This window comes from Callorhinus ursinus, unplaced genomic scaffold, assembly GCF_003265705.2.
Source record: "Callorhinus ursinus isolate GAN/ISIS: 27379988/994484 unplaced genomic scaffold, GSC_fseal_2.0 scaffold36, whole genome shotgun sequence".
Taxonomy (NCBI): Eukaryota; Metazoa; Chordata; class Mammalia; order Carnivora; family Otariidae; genus Callorhinus; species Callorhinus ursinus.
In genome coordinates, this window is record NW_027397098.1 from 11,663,143 (window position 1) to 11,679,609 (window position 16,467).

General features: G+C 45.9%; 1 protein-coding gene across 1 annotated transcript; it reads left to right on the plus strand.

The window, feature by feature from the left end:
* Window positions 1–476: 476 nt before the first annotated feature.
* LOC112810041 (aldo-keto reductase family 1 member C15-like) lies at window positions 477–15,180 on the plus strand (the record flags this gene model as incomplete). Its single annotated transcript, XM_025853505.2, has 9 exons — window positions 477–563; window positions 2,286–2,453; window positions 6,857–6,973; window positions 7,678–7,755; window positions 8,952–9,073; window positions 11,979–12,089; window positions 12,782–12,950; window positions 13,477–13,556; window positions 15,129–15,180. Coding segments are annotated over exons 1-9 (984 nt in total), but the record flags the coding sequence as incomplete, so codon positions are not given.
* Window positions 15,181–16,467: the final 1,287 nt, after the last annotated feature.

Consider the following 16,467-nt stretch of genomic DNA (forward strand, 5'->3'; position numbering starts at 1 on the left):
CAACTGATGAATGGATAAGAAGCATGCGGTACATCTGTACAAAGGGATGTTAGTTAGCCCTTAAAAGGAATGAGCGACTATTACACACTATGACGTGGACTGGCCTTGAGAACATTATGCAAAGTGAAAGCAAGCAGCCACAAAATGCCACATAGTGTAGGAATGCATTTATATAAAGTTTCCAGAATAGGCAAATCCAAAGAGACAGAAAGTGGCTGCCAGGGGTCGAAGGGAGAGAGGAGTGGGGAGTTGTTTCTATGAGTATGGGGTTTTGAAGGGTTATGAAAATGCTCTAAATTTGTACATGGATAACAAGTCCAGGAATAGACTAAAAACTGTTGACTTGGGTAATTTAAAGGGGGTGATTTTATGGTATGTGACTTATATCTCATTAAAGCTGTTAAAAAAATGTCAATTATATTATTTTCTCCCCTCAGCAGATTTCTTTTAATAAAAAGCCAGAAGAGTGCAAAGAGATGGACCCAGTGAAAGCTTGCTCTATAAAGCTGAATGACGGACGCCTCATGCCTATGTTGGGATTTGGCACCTCTGCTCCTGGTGAGGTAGTCGTAATGACATTGGGGATGGAGAGTAGCAGACATGGGTCCTTACCAGAATCAGAATTTAGGAAATGCAGGAAGGCCTCATTTTCTCCATTTGTAAGCTGCTTCTCTCCAGGCTAGGTTGTTTTGTGCATTAAGTCAATGCTTTTCAAATTTTAATAGGCATACAAACACCTGAGGACCTTGTTAAAAATGCAGATTTGGGGGCTGCACCCACAAAGGTTCTGAATGAGTAGATCTGGGATAGGCCTCAAGAATCCACATTTCTAATGAGCTACCCAGTGACTCTGATGCTGTTTATCCAAGGATCACACTTGGAGTGGTGCTCTATCAAGGGACATGGAAGTGTGTCATCTATCAGCAGTCCAGGGGTGGGCAAGGCTGTTTCTGTTCCTTTCACCTGCTGTCCAGTTGTAGCCATTCAAAGTCTGTCGGAATCAGTGAAACCCAGGAGTCAGGGACTTCGCAGCAACCTTGCTTGTCATGAAGTTTCTTTGTAATGCCCAGGGTCCAAGACCTCTCTGTCCACGCATGCTCGTAGAATATCTAGAGAAATCTCAGCCGCTGAAGGATCTGGAGAGAGGCGAGATTCATGTAGAGAGAGGGTTGGTGGTCTGGAGTGGAAATACTCTCTTCGAGGCCCGGTTGTTAAGACTGTGCCATGGGGAGAGCCATGTGGCCCTTGGAAATTCTCTCTCTGCTTGGAAAACTGAGCTCCATGCATGTTTCTCATTTGAACATCGCGAATTTACAAGAGCACATCGTCAGTGGTTCTTGGTGGAGGAGCTTATAACTATTTAAAGCAAGTTGTAGGGTTTGTTCCCCAGCAGGAGAGTCACGTGGGATGTCATGCTGAGGACTCAGCGAGGACCCTAGCACAGAGTGTTTCTTTTCTTTGGACGTGGCTTTTAAGTCTGTATCATTGGGAGTTACAAATTAAAAAATAATCCTGGAGACATTTTAAGTGAGGGAGAGGAGGGTCACAGAGAGGGGAAATTATGGCTAACTTTAAAAGTCCAGCCTGGTAAAGCAGCAGAATAGTAGGCAGCTAAGAAAAATAACCAAGTTGTCTATTGATCATAGGAGAAAGTATCACCTACAGACACCAACTTAGTGACATAACAACAAATTAATGAGCTATTTTTGCGTAAAAAAATAGTTTATTTTCTTTTACCTCTTTGTCCTTCCTCAAACGTTGTTTGAAGTGTTTTTCCAAGTTGACATAGGTAAATCATTAATTTATTCTGTGTAAAGTTATGCCTTCATTGCACTGATAGATAATTTTGAGCCTTAGACTTCTGAATTGCAATCAGTGTAATAATCTCTTACCAGTGAATTAACTTGGGACTGTAAATCTACAGACTGTATAAAACCACAGATCATGTAAATCCAGAGGCAGAGGGTTAAACCAGTGACAAGTGGGGCCAGCTCATGGGCTCACGAGATCCGACAGTGAGCACCTTTTCCTAATGTTCATAGCTTGAAGTTAGCAGTGATGGGAGTATTTATACCATAGAAACTGGCAAATATTCTAAATCAGGACTTCTTTTCTTCAGAGAGTCTGTTGTTAAACATTTACCACTAAGGTTATAAGTCATCATTTAGCTCTGTCATCTCTAGCTCTCAGCGCTTAGAAAAACAATAGGTCCTGCTGAATAGCTCTGCTTGTGGAACTGGCCATTCCTGAATCTAGTAGGTCCTTGTCTTTTTATGGTCTTCTAGGTTGCGAAGAGCAATGTAGAAGAGGCCGTCAAGACAGCAATCAATGTAGGCTACCGCCATATTGACTCAGCTTATTTGTATCTAAATGAAGACGAGATTGGGAGGGCCATCTGGAAGAAGAATGCCGATGGCACGGTGAAGAGAGAGGACATATTCTACACTTCGAAGGTTCTGTGTATAGTTCCCTCTGTATCTGTGAATAATAGACATGTTAGGTCTCTTTCCTCTGAAGTAGGAAAATAGAACTGCTCCAAACATGAAATTAATATTTGTAAAAATACTTATGTATCTTGTTAACTTTTTAAACAAAGATGTACTTGTTTATTTTTTTAAAAAGATTTTATTTATTCAATCAGTAGAGAGAGAGACAGCGAGAGAGGGAACACAAGCAGGGGGAGTGGGCAAAGGAGAAGCAAGCTTCCCGCTGAGCAGGGAGCCCGATGTGGGGCTCCATCCCAGGACCCTGGGATCATGACCTGAGCCGAAGGCAGTCGCCCAACCGACTGAGGCACCCAGGTGCCCAAGATGTACTTATTTATTTTAGAGAGAGAGAGTGTGCATGTGCACCAGCAGGGGGAGGGGCAGAGGGAGAGAGAATCTCAAGCAGACTCCCCGCTGAGCATAGAGCCTACACGGGGCTTTATCTCATGACCTGAGATCTTGACCTGAGCCTAAATCAAGACTTGGACGCTTAACTGAGTGAGCCACCCAGGCGCCCCTACACACACACACACACACACACACACACACACACACACACACACATATTTTACTTTTGAGCATTTTCTCCTCTATTCCTCACATCCATGGATATCATACCTGAAACAAATAAAAGAACTTTCATATTTGAGTCAGACTAGAAAGAGAATCCAAGAGGCATTTTTCCAGTAGTGTTCATTGAGCTGACTACTACTAGAACCAAATGTATATATTTTTTAAAGATTTTATTTTATTTGAGAGAGAGAGAGAGAGAATAAGCGGGGTGAGGGTCAGAGGGAGAAGCAGACTGTGCTGGGCAGGGAGACCAATGCGAGGCTCCATCCCGGGACCCTGGGATCATGACCTGGGCTGAAGGCAGACGCTTAACGACTGAGCCACCCTGGCGCCCTAGAACCAAATATTTAAACGTGAGGTGAAGTAGCCCATGAAGAGAGAGTTGAAGTTCACGCAAATGAATCCTAGGCAGGTCTGTGAACAGATACCGCTTCCTTTTCGCTCCAGAAGATGAAGCTGTCTCTATGTGTTAGACACGGTATCACCATCTTACTCTCATCTGTTTATCTCCTTTCCATTAGATCCTTTTGTTTTGTTGGTTTTAGCAATTTTGATTGATTTTCCTTAAATTATTCCTTCTTTAAAATAAGCTGACTGAAGTACCTTCCCCACCAAAATCCCTATAGGACCGAATTTTCTTGGGAACACTGAACCATTTAATACAGTCAAGACACAATTTCCTGAATCACAACTGCTTGAGGTTCTTGTTTAAAATGCGATTTCCCAGCTCAATCTCTAGATACTGTGATTTATTAGGTTTGAGGTAGAACCCAGGGATGCGTTCTACACAGGGAGGCCAATTAATTCCTTTACGTTCTAAAGTTTGTGGGGCGCCTGGGTGGCTCAGTCTTTAAGCGTCTGCCTTCAGCCCAGGTCATGATCCCAGAGTCCCGGGATGGAGTCTCACATTGGTCTCCCTGCCCAGCACAGTCTGCTTCTCCCTCTGACCCTCACCCCACTCATTCTCTCTCTCTCTCAAATAAAATAAAATCTTTAAAAAATATATACATTTGGATCGAGCCCCACATCGGGCTCCCTGCTCAGCTGGAAGCCCGTTTCTCCCTCTCCCACTCCCCCTGCTTGTGTTCCTGCTCTCGCTGTCCCTCTCTGTCAAATAAATAAATTAAAAAAAAGAACTTTAAAGTTTGAGACCCTCTGTGTAGGGCCATACTTCTCCGTTTCTACTGCATTGTCTTAATTCAGTATGAAACGGAAGCCATGAGGATACGGAACTTAGGAGCTTGGCAGGATGACTTCCCAATGACAGCACTTGGATTTGTGGTTGTTGTTGTTGTTGTTGTTGATTTGCCATTTTATTATTTTCTCCTAAAGATTCTTTTTTTTTTTTTTTAAGCTGAATCAAATAGTTTTATTTGTTTCTGCTTAGGCTAGAACCAGGCAGCAAGCCCCTGATGACTCAATCAACTAAGCCATATTAAAATACAACATTTTTTTTTTATTGAAGTGAAGTTAAAAGAGCATTTTTTTGTTACAGAAGTAGAGTTGAAACACAATGTTCTTTGAGTTCCAGGCACACAACAGAGTGGTTTGACAAGTCTATACATTACACAACACTCACCACGATAAGTGTAGCCCCCATCCGTCACCATACAATGCTGTTGCAACATTATTGACTATATATGGTCTCCATTCTTCATGACCTCCTTACTGTATAGCTAACTGGAAGTTCATACTTCTTGATCCCCTTCACCTCTTTCACCTCTCCCCTGCCTCCCGTCCCTTCTGGAAACTACCAACTACCATTTTCTCCTCTGTATTTATGACTCTGTTTCTCTTTTCTGTTTGTTTGTTTGTTTGTTCATTCATTTGTTTTGCTTTTCAGATTTCACATATAAGTGAAATCATATGGCATTTTTCTTTCTCTGGGTTATTTCACTTAGCATAATATCCTCTAGGCCCATCCATGTTGTCACAAATGGCAAGATTTCATTTTTTTATGGATAACACTCCATTTGTACATATACATATATATCACATCTTTTTTATCCATTCATCTATCAATGGACATTTGGATTGTTTCCATATCTTGGTTGTTGTGAATAATGCTGCAATAAACACAGGGGTGCGTGTATCTTTTTGAATTAGTGTTTTCGTTTTCTTTGGGTAAGTACTCCAAAGTGGAATTATAGTAGTAGATAATATGGTATTTCTAGTTTTAATTTTTTGAGGAACATCCTTCCATGCTGTTTTTCACAGCAGCTGCACCAGCTTGCAATCCCACAACAGTGTAAGAAGGTTCCCGTTTCTCCACATCCTCGCCAACACCTGTTGTTTCTTGTGTTGTTGATTTTAGCCATTCTGACAGGTGTGAGGTGGTATCTCATTGTGGTTTTGATTTGGGTTTCCCTGATGGTTGATGATGTTTAGCATCTTTTCATGTGTCTGTTGGCCATCAGCATGTCTTCTTTGGAAAAATGTCCATTCAGGTTTTTTGCCATTTTTAATCAGATTAGTTGTTCTTTTGGTGTTGAGCTGTATAAGCTCTTTATGTATTTTTGATATTAACCACTTATCAGATATATCATTTGAAATATCTTCTCCCATTCTGTAGGTTGCTTTTTTTGTTTCGTTGATTGTTCCCTTCACTGTACAGAAGCTTTTTACTTTGGTGTAGTCCCAACGGTTTATTTTTGCTTTTATTTCCCTTGCCTCAGGAGACATATCCATAAGTATGTTGCTGAGGCCAACATCCAAGAGATTACTGCTTGTGTTTTCTTTTAGGCTTTTTATGGTTTCAGGTCTCACATATAAGTCTTTAACCATTTTGAGTTTATTTTTGTGTATGCATGTTGCTGTCCAGTGTTTCCACTACCGTTTGTTGAAGAGACTGTCTTTTTTCCATTGCATATTCTTTCCTGCTGTGTTGAAGATTAATTGACCATACAGTTGAGGGTCCATTTCTGGGTTTTCTGTTCTGTTCCATTGATTTATGTGTCTGTTTGTGCCAGGACAATACTCTCTTGATGACTACAGCTTTGTAGTATAACTTGAAGTCCAGAATTGTGATATTTTCAGTTTTGCTTTTCTATCTCAAGATGACTTTGGCTGTGCAGGGTCTTTTGTGGTTCCACATACATAGTAGTTCTGTTGGTATTTTGAGAAGGATTGCATTGAATCTGTAGATTGTTTTTGGTAGTATGGACATTTTAACGATATTAGTTCTCCCAACCTGCGAGCATGGTGTATCTTTACATTTGTTTGTGTCATCTTTAATTTCTTTCATTAATGTCTTATAATTTTCAGAATCCAGGTCTTTTACTTCTTGATTAAATTTGTTCTTAGGTATTTTATCCTTTTTGGTGCAATTGTAAATGGGATTGTTTTCTTAAGTTCTTTTTCTACTGTGTCCTTATTGTATAGAAATGCAACAGATTTCTGTATATTAATTTTGTCTCCTGCCACTTTACTGAATTCTGAATTTATTAGTTCTAATAGTTTTTTGGTGGAGTCTTTATATGGTATCATGTCTGCATTACAAATAGTGACTGTTTTATACTTTATTAATTTCTCCTAAAGGTTCTTAAAAAAAGGGGGGAGGCTGGGTGGCTCAGTCAGTTAAGCGTCTGCCTTCGGCTCGGGTCATGGTCCCAGGGTCCTGGGATCGAGCCCCGCATCGGGCTCCCTGCTCGGCGGGAGGCCTGCTTCTCCCTCTCCCACTCCCCCTGCTTGTGTTCCCTCTCTCGCTGTGTCTCTCTCTGTCAAATAAATAAAAAAATCTTAAAAAAAGATTCTTAAAAAAAATCATCTCTTTACCATTTCTCTTTCGACCACTGCAGGTGTGGGGAACCTTCTTCCGTCCAGAATTGGTTCAAACTGGCCTGGACACGTCCCCGAGGAAGCTTGGGTTGAGCTATGTGAACCTTTATCTCATTCATTTCCCAGCAGCTTTGAAGGTTAGCAAAGTTATTTTACTTTGATGATCAACATAACGATTAGTAGCTGAATACAGCAGAGGATATAGTTTATAAAAATGAGGAGAAAACATACATAATACTTTGAGATTCCCCTTTTTCTGCTACAATATTCCCATCTCAGTCCCAGAGTGACAAAAGCTCATTGGCTTCCATGTCTTTGCTTCGATCTTATGAATCCATTGCCTGTATTTTGAAGATCCCATGCTCCTAAATCTCAGCCTCTGTCCTCTGGTGTCTGGGGCAGGTCCCGATGTGGAGACCAGTTGAGGTACCGGAGATTTAATGAGCCTGGAACTCAGGCCTTGAGATGCTGATGAGTCATGCTCTCGTATGGCCACCTCCAGATGGAAAGCAGGGGTGGGAGGGGCCTATCCCACAAGGGTCCGGGGCCAAAGGGCCTGTGGAGTCCTGGCACCACCCTCACTTCTCTCTACGATGGGGCCTTGGGTGTCTCAAGTTGTCCTTGACACAAACAATATTCATTAAACCTTTAGCAGTTAAAAACATACTTTCTAGGAAGTATACTTCCTCCACATACTTTCTTTCCCTTTAACCTAACCTTTCCGTTCGTTTCAAGAATGAGAATAGATTGTTGCATTAGTCTCCAGGTCTGTAGGCTGTAGCTGGCTTGGCTGAGGCCAAACATAGCTTTATACAACCTCTCATTCTTTTCTGTGTCCCAGCCCGGGGAGGAACTTTTTCCAAAGGACAAAGATGGAGAAATCATTTTTGACACAGTGGATTTCGGTGCCACATGGGAGGTGAGTACAGTTCCAAAGGTGCTACCCACGTCTCTGCGTGTTGGGAGACAGAGGATGGACAAGGAGTCCAGGAAACATGTGTCTCATCCAATTCTGCTCCCGTGTAGACTTGGGCGAGTCCCCGGATGTCCCTCTGCCTTGGTTTCACATCGCCCCCACTTAATAATTCAGTAAGTACTTATTGAGTGCCTATGGTGTACTCAGCGCGGAGAATTTTTAAGTTCTCAGGCTACATCGGTGAGCAGATCAAGGTGTCTGGTTGCATGTGCTGTGGCAAGAGGTTGGAATGGGAAGGGAAGGCTGACTCACAGGACTGAGAGTGCCAAGGTAGCTATGGGGTGCGGATGGGCAGGGTGGGCCCTCCTGAGCAGCTAACATTGGGCAAAGATTTGCAAGAAGTAAGGGAGCTGATCGTGTGGGTATCTGGAGGGAGAGTGATACAGGCATAAAGAAAGCCAAGGCCCAGGGTTGCTTTTTTTCTTTTAAAAATTTTATTTATTTACTTGAGAAAGAGTGAGAGCGAGCGAGAGAGAGAAAGAGAGAGAGCATAAAGGGAGAGGGAAAAGCAGACTCCCTGCTGAGCAGGGAGCCCGATGTGGGGCTCGATCCCAGGACCCCGGGGTCATGACCTGAGCCAAAGGCAGACGCTGAACGACTGAGCCACCCAGGTGCTCCCAAGGCCCAGTTTTTAAGGTGAGAGAGAACCTATTGTGTTCAAGAACAGCAAAGGGGCATGTGTGACTGGAACAGAGTGAATCTGGTAACCCTAATAGGAAATGAAGTCAAAGGGAAAAGAGGGAGCCAGTGGTCTGGGGGTTACATGTATGGCCTCCTCCCTGCTTCCTGTGCTTCCCAGGCTCCACTTCCTGTTCTCCTGGAGCTTGTTTTGCCATCGCTCAAGGTTTTCTAGCTTTCAGCTAAAAATCGCATTAGCCCCTTTAGCTTTGTCATGAACCGCTTGCCTTCTTTCCTTATTCTATCTTCTTACTCATTTTTTTCCTATTATTTTCTTTTTCATTCTCATACTCGGTTAATTCCTACCTCATTTACTGACGTCGGCACCTTTCAAGGCTTTCTCTCTCCTGCTGTGTCTCACCTTCTCTCCCAGCCCCAGCCCCCAGGCTAAGCATGCTACTGTTTACCATGCTTCCCCAGGTGGTTACACAGATAACTCCTCACACCCCCTCCGTCCACAGGCCGTGGAGAAGTGTAAGGATTCAGGGCTGACCAAGTCCATCGGCGTGTCCAACTTTAGCTGCAGGCAGCTGGAGATGATCCTGAACAAGCCAGGGCTCAAGTACAAGCCTGTCTGCAACCAGGTGAGCCTCACCAGTCCGCCCCCCCACGCCCCAACCTCTTCTCCCTCCTCAGCTTCCTCTTCCCTCATTTCAACAAGGTCACCAGTGGCCTCTCCCTCCCCTCTAGAGAACGGAGTGCATTGCAAGTTGTTGAAACAGGTCCCAAGGCCACATTGCTTTATAAACAAACATCAGGGGGTCAGGTTGGAGTGTAATCAACTAGAGGCGCTATGGTGGTTGGTCCTAGAAAATTAAAGCTAACCAGCTACTGGGCTTTCTCACCTCCGGTCAATAAAGTTGGAACACCCTTGCGTAAAGGAAAACGGGGAATTCTGTTGAGTTCTGTGTCACGAGATAACCACTGAGACTCGAAGGTACAAAATCAGCCTGCCACAATGTGAATACGTGAATGCCATTGAACCCTACACTTACAAACGGTTAAAACGGTAAACTTATTTTTTTATTTTAATTTTTATTTTTTTAAAGATTTTATTTATTTATCTGACAGAGAGAGAGAGAGAGAGAGCGCACAAGTGCGAGGGAGGGGCAGAGGGAGAAGCAGACTCCCCACAGAGCGGGGAGCCCGATGTGGGGCTCGATCCCAGGACCCCGGGATCATGACCTGAGCCGAAGGCAGATGCTTAACCAACTGAGCCACCCAGGCACCCTGGTAAACTTATTTTTTATAAAAAATGGTAAATTTATGTTATGTGTATTTTACCACAATAACAAATTTACAAGTAAAAAAAATTAAGAAGTCCACTTGCGAAGATAAATCTGCTTTAATAAGCCACACATACAACTTGCTTATTTTACGGAATAAAGTAAGAAATCCTATAAGTAGGGAAGGGAGCGGCCACCCCTCTGCACTAGGCAGGGCCCACACGCACCCTGGTTTTATGTCAACTCCTTTTAAATTTCTTACCTGCTGGCTGACAAAGAGGGATAGGCAGTCCGTGTATTAAATATTCGGGAGGCTTATTTTTAGATGAAAATACAAAGGAGTTCTAAAAACTTGAGGATAACTAGGGAGGTTTACCTCCACTTTGGGCATCACAAGTTTAGAGGAAGTAAAGAAACTGGTTCTGACCGGGGTAGTGGTGACGAATTAAGAAGTCGAACGTGGCCATGAGCTCTACAGAGCCAGCAGAACGCGGCCAAGGGGAGGTCATTGGTCGGCGGGGCATCTGCACGGGCCCGAAGAGCTGGTGCAAAGTATAGTCCCTGGTGACCTGTGAGGCAAACAGGTCATCATGGACGGTGGTTGAGGTCAGGTGTACCCGGGGCCAGGTTTGGTTTGGGGCCCCGCATACAACACGTCCCCCTTCCTCCCCACCTGAGCTGCAAACAGGAGTGGCCGTGACACAGAGAGTTAATTTGCACTTCCTGCCTGAGCCAGCCCCAGCAAGCCAGCTCATTCTGGATCTCTGCTCCCTCTGATCTGACCACCGGAGTCAGAGGAAAAGCAGCGAGAAAGGTGTGCAGCAGAAAGTGCTTCTGCCGCACTTCCGGTTTGGGCTCTGGCACGTTAAGGAGCTGGGGAGTTGTGCCTTGCGTCTGTGCAGTAATGAAGAAGCTGACCCAACAGAGAACCAGCCACTCTGTTTCGATCCCTCAGACGACTGGGGTCCAGGCAAGCTGCTGCCCCGAAAATTGGAGAGGCAGACAGGCAGATGCAGGGAATCACAGCTTCCCAGGAACACAAGGGCTGCTAGGGTCCCTTTGGGGCAGGAAAGTGTCGAACAGCAGCTGCTGACTTGCTGGAGGCTCAGTGTGGACGAGTCTGAGAGCTAAAGACTCCGTGGGGCTCATCTATTGGGTGGTTCCACACACTTTTGTGATTTTTACCTCCAGAAGCCCTACCAGGTTTTCCCAATGAACACTGGAGAAAAAAAATCCCCTCATGCTTCTAACCGGGGGAAAGGAAAGTAGTCAGCTTGAAAAATGGTTAGAACATTCTGTTTCTGTCTGGGCCCACCCCACAGCGAAACCACTACACTGCAGCCTAACCACCTGGGGTTTAACTCTGGCCTAACTGATCTGATGGAAGGGAATATACCCAACCCCAGCCCAAGAATCCACAATTGAGCTGAGCTGGCCCCTAGCCCACCCGTCCCATGGCTGGGTTGACGGCCTTGGCCCACATATACCTGGACAAGAAGGCAGAGAAGACGTGGTTGGCATTGTGCGTAAAGGTTCTGGATTTCCTGCTCTCCGGGTGCATGGAAGGAAGACAGATGGAAAATGAGGAGACAGTACCACTGAATACCTGTTACTGCACAGAAACCTCTCTCACTAGCTGTGTGTGCGTCTCATAACACTAATAACAGTTTCTGGCGAACAACAACTAGCCATTTCTTTCCACTTGATGGCAAAGGGGCCAAAAGTCACAAATCCCTTTACACCCAGGACAAGACTGAGCTTAGGCAAGGGAACAGGTGCAGGGATGCAGAGCAATTCTGGCGTTTGGAGGCTCCAAGGATCACTCAGAGACATCACAACATGATGTGGTGGGAAAGAGGAAAGCACTCTGGTTTCGGGAGTCAAAATTACTCAGATGTGGAGGATGAGGCGGGGCGGCTGTGAAGAGAAGAGATCAGTGTAAGGCTGAGGATAATTAGGAAAGGCAGAGCTGCTCCTCCCTAGATACGAGCAATGCGTATCCTCACACAATGGGTGTCCTCACACCCAAGGCCTCCCACCCCGAGCTTGTCTCTCCTGAGCCCCGAGCCCATTTCTCGGTACTTGCTGTCTCTGGGCAGTAATCCAGAGGTCAGCCTCTGGCCACTCCACTGGCCCAGCTGTGGGTGACGATCCTGTGGGACGCCTAAATGCGTTGGTGACCATGCGACACAGCCCCGTATGTTCCTCATCAATTTGGTGGCCCTGGTCCTGAGATCCAACCCTTCTGCTTGGCACTCTGCGGGTGGAATGTCACCCTTACCTCAACCAGAGCAAACTCCTGGAGTTCTGCAAGCCCAAGGACATCGTCCTGACCGCATACGCTGCCTTGGGGTCCGACTCCAGGAAGGAATGGTAATGACCTCTGTGCATTTTTTCTAACCACAGGCGCCGTACCTTCTGGGGTCGTCATTGCTCAACCCTCAGGGGGAGGTTGACTGTAGACGGCAGGAATAATCCATCCTTGAAAACCCTTTAACTATCCTACGTTGTAACGACTCAAGAACACAGTATGAGGTAATAAAATCACGGATTAAAATATTCACACAATTCAGAAGCTTTGGCCTTCAAGAGTGACCAAGGGAGCCCACGCCACGATTCTGACGCTTGACGGTTGAGTGATAGGAGACAAGTAACAACTTCTGTAAGTCTTAGTTTCTTTATCTCTTGAAGAGGAATATAAAAATGCACCTTTTAGCACTCGACAGAACAGATCGTTACTTGAAAGCATTTTTGAAGTTGTTATGAAATAATTAGATTATTTATTATCATGGAGATTATTGGGTCCTGCTTTGGACAAACATTTTATCTTCTTGACCTATCCAGTCTTTTACTACATTACTCAGAAAAGTTTGAAAAAAATGAAATAATACCTGGGAGTCCTTTCCTGCCTTCCTTTCTCTGGTCCTTCTCTGGATTTACTAAAAGAAGCAAAAACAGGGATGGAGACAGCCAGAGGGTAATGAGGCAGATTTCAGAGGATGAAGCACCCGCAGCGTGAGTGGGTATGCAAGCTCAGGCACACGGCACCTCTGCCTCTCTTCCAGGGTGAACAAGAACACCCCCGCTCTCCTGAAGGATCCAGTGCTCAAGGCCATTGCCGAGAAGCACAGGTGCTCTCCTGCCCAGGTGGCCCTGAGCTTCCAGCTGCAGTGGGGTGGGGTGGTGGCCTTGGCCAAGAGCTTCAACGAGAAGAGAATTCAGGAGAACTTCCAGGTTCGTGGTAGGGCTGTGGGCAGCAGGGGACCGACAGAGGTGCCTCATTTCCCTCTGGTCTGGGTTATCTGTGGGACCCCCGAGGACTCTTTGGGCGTATACTGTGTGCATCTAAGTGCTGTAGGTAACTACTCCATCCTCCGGCTGAGGCAGGGAAGGAATGTGGGAAAGGACTCCAGAGGGTCAGGTTTGGGTCTCGATGTTGTTTTTTTTTTTTACCTCACGGTATGGCCTTGATTTCTTCAGGGGCAGAATGGAGGAGTTAGATGAGATGTGATTTGGGCTTAAACCTGTCTAGGATTCCTTTGTTCCAGCCGCACCCACACCCGCCCAGCAACCCCGAGGGTGGTCTGAGTTCAGTGGACACACGGCCACACTCTTGCAGGGGAATGAGCCCCAGGTTCACGGCCACCGTCTCACAACACCCGCACCCCTCCCCAACAAAATTTGGTGTTTCCCGGGGGGGGGGGGCGGGGGCAGTCAGGGGCACAAGGAAAAGGAGCCAGTCTTCTCCCGTTTCTGACAGGTTTTCGATTTCCTGGTGACACCAGAGGACATGGAAACTCTGGACGGCCTAAACAAAAACATTCGCTGTTTTGCAGATCCGTAAGTAGCTCGGTGCGCTGTAGACGCTGGGGAGGAGGAGGGTGATGGACTCCACTGGTCCCCGTCCAGAGGGATGCCTCATCTTTGAGGAAAGTGGCCGGGAAACATCCTTCCTTCTGACCTTCCGACCCCTGTCCCCCGTGGCTCTCCTCTTTGTGATTCTGTGATTCTGTGTTATAGTTTTTCAGGATGGTACCACTGGGGGAAACTGAGTAAAGAGTACATGGGATACTCCATATTATTTCTTATGACTTACTCTGAATCTACAATTAGTTCAAGATAAAAAGTGCTTTATAAAATAAGAAACCAGAAAATTGGTTTCAGCTCCACATATTCCCTTTCCTTTTGGAATCTTTTCTAACCCAGTGTCAAAAGAATTTGGGTGAGACTCTAACCATAGGCCCCTCTACCAGTTCTTGAGTAATCCCAAGGACAATCTCAGAGCACAGCCCAGAGGAAGTGGAATTGAAAACAGGAGTGATTTAGCTCAGCCAGTGAAGCCAGTGGCTCAATACACCTCCTTCTCTGAACTTGAATGATGGGGATTTCAAGCCAGTTGTAGGACTTGGCATTGTTAGTTACCACTTGGTAACTGGGATAATTCAGAATTTGGGGTGAGGGATTCAAAAGTCCAAATGAACCCCAAGGGAAGAACAATCCTTTCTGGAAATTGTTGTTAAACTCAAATTTTAATTTTCCCATACATTCAAATGATTAACCATAAATACTTTTCTTTAGCAACATACACTCTTCCACTTGAGAATATGGGGGGTTCAAATGCTATCAATTCATAGACACATTTGTACGGACTTTGGAATATAATCCCAACTTTCCTCCAGGAGATCTTTATAAATTTATAGTTCTCCTAAAAGTTACTGAAAGGGTAATTCTTCAAAAAACTTAACATATATTGGAGAGCCCAAATTTCAAAAATGGTATAATTGGTAAAAGGGACTGAGAAATGAGTGCCATGATTTATTAAGAGCTTCCAAAGGTGTGCTTTCTCCATTTGCATCAATGCATCTTTGTGAGGAATTTCCAGCCCCAGCTGCTTGCCATAAAGACCATGTTTCAAATGGAACTGAGTTTAGAATCAGAATTTCAAATTTCTATATCACAAAGTGTTGAATCAAGATTGACATATATATATATATATATGTAAAGCATAGTCAAACTATTGCTTTGAAAAGAATTTGTTAGTAATAAATTAGTAAGAACAAAGAGTTTGGACCGTGATTAAAGTTCTTATTTTTCAATTTTTTATTTCATCCCTGGCTTAATTTTTTTTTCTATTTTGCGGCATATTTTATAATGTACATAACGGATCAGTAAAGAGTGCGTTTATATAATACATAAAAAATACACATGTATTTGGGTGCAAGTTCAAAAACTGTCACTAATAGTAGAGGTTCCATCAAGAAAGATGGACCCCATTGTTCAGAGCTCACGTTGCCCTTATGTGCACGAGACGGGAGAGCAATGGTGTCCTTTTTCACCAAGGCTGTCCACAGCGCGGAGAGAGAGGCCCCCCTGGCAGCCCTCCAAACCACTGTTCCTCTCCCTGTGGACCAGGCGGGCCTGGGCCATTCCCAGACGGGGGCAGGCGCCACACCTGCGGGGAGCCGGGACAGAAGTCGCACCTGCGGGGAGCCGGGACAGAAGTCGCACCTGCGGGGAGCCGGCGTCGCACCTGCGGGGAGCCGGGACAGAAGTCGCACCTGCGGGGAGCCGGGGCCGGAGTCACGCCTGCGCGGCGCCTCGCCGGAACCCCTGGGCGGCCTGGGGAGAGGTCCAGTCTCAGAAGCTGGGTAAGCAAACAGAGCCCAGCTGCCTGGCCCCCGTCGGCTCCCCTGCTTCGCCTTCCCAGCCAGCGTCCCCGATGTCGGTCCGGGCTCGGGAACGAACCCCTGCCGCCTCCCCTGAGCTGGCCCGTGCGCTCTTGCAGTCCGTTTCCGTCCTCGAGCCTGGGTTTCACGACTCCCAACCCCCGGACGACCACCCCGCCCCAAGGAGAGCCTCCAACCCACAGGCGGAGGAGCGGCGCCCCCTGCCGCCAGAGCCGCGAATGCGCCGGCGCCCCCCGCGGACCCGCTTCTGAAATCCTCGGACGCAGGCGAGGCCTGGGGTCGCAGCCGGGGTGCCTGCCTACTCATCGACGGTCCGCGCCCTCGGGCTTTGCGGAGGGTTCTCAGATGTGCACAGTGCGACGGAAGCTGTGGGCCGCCCGCGCTTGGCCCAGCTGATGCAGAGGCCCTGCATGCAGAGGTGAGCACAGGGCTCACCGTGTGCACGCGTCCTCCACCCCAGCTCTGTGGGGCCGAGTGTTTCTCATCTTCCTGGTATTTGCCATGGTGTTGCTATTCCAAGTGGTCCTAGTCAAAAAACCACTTACAAATGTGTAATCCTTTTTTTCCTGTAGAATATAAAGTGATGGAACTTACAGTACTGTGTGGTCCCTCAAGGGACATTTGTTTAAGTTTAAGGTGTAGCGATGAGAAGCAGCACAACACCCCCCCCCCCCCATCGAACAGTGCCTTTGCAAGGCTGGAATTACCGTGACGAAGATTCAGTGTAAGATGTGGAAATCATTTACACTAGGCAGGAAGCTCGGATGATTAGTTAAAATTATTTGTCAAAATATTAAGTGAACAGTTGCGTGAACTGTACGTCCAGTATATACATTCATGCATTTTTAAAAAGCAAGTTACAAATGACATGTGCTGTGTGGCAGGTTTTGTGAAGTGTTTATGTCCATTTATTAGATGTGTATACGTGTTACATATATTTTTTTAAGATTCATTTATTTGAGAGAGAGAGAAAGAGTGAGCAGGGCGAGGGGCAGAGGGAGAGGGACAAGCAGACTCCTCCCTGAGCACGGAGCCCCACTTGGGGCTCAACCTCACAACCCTGA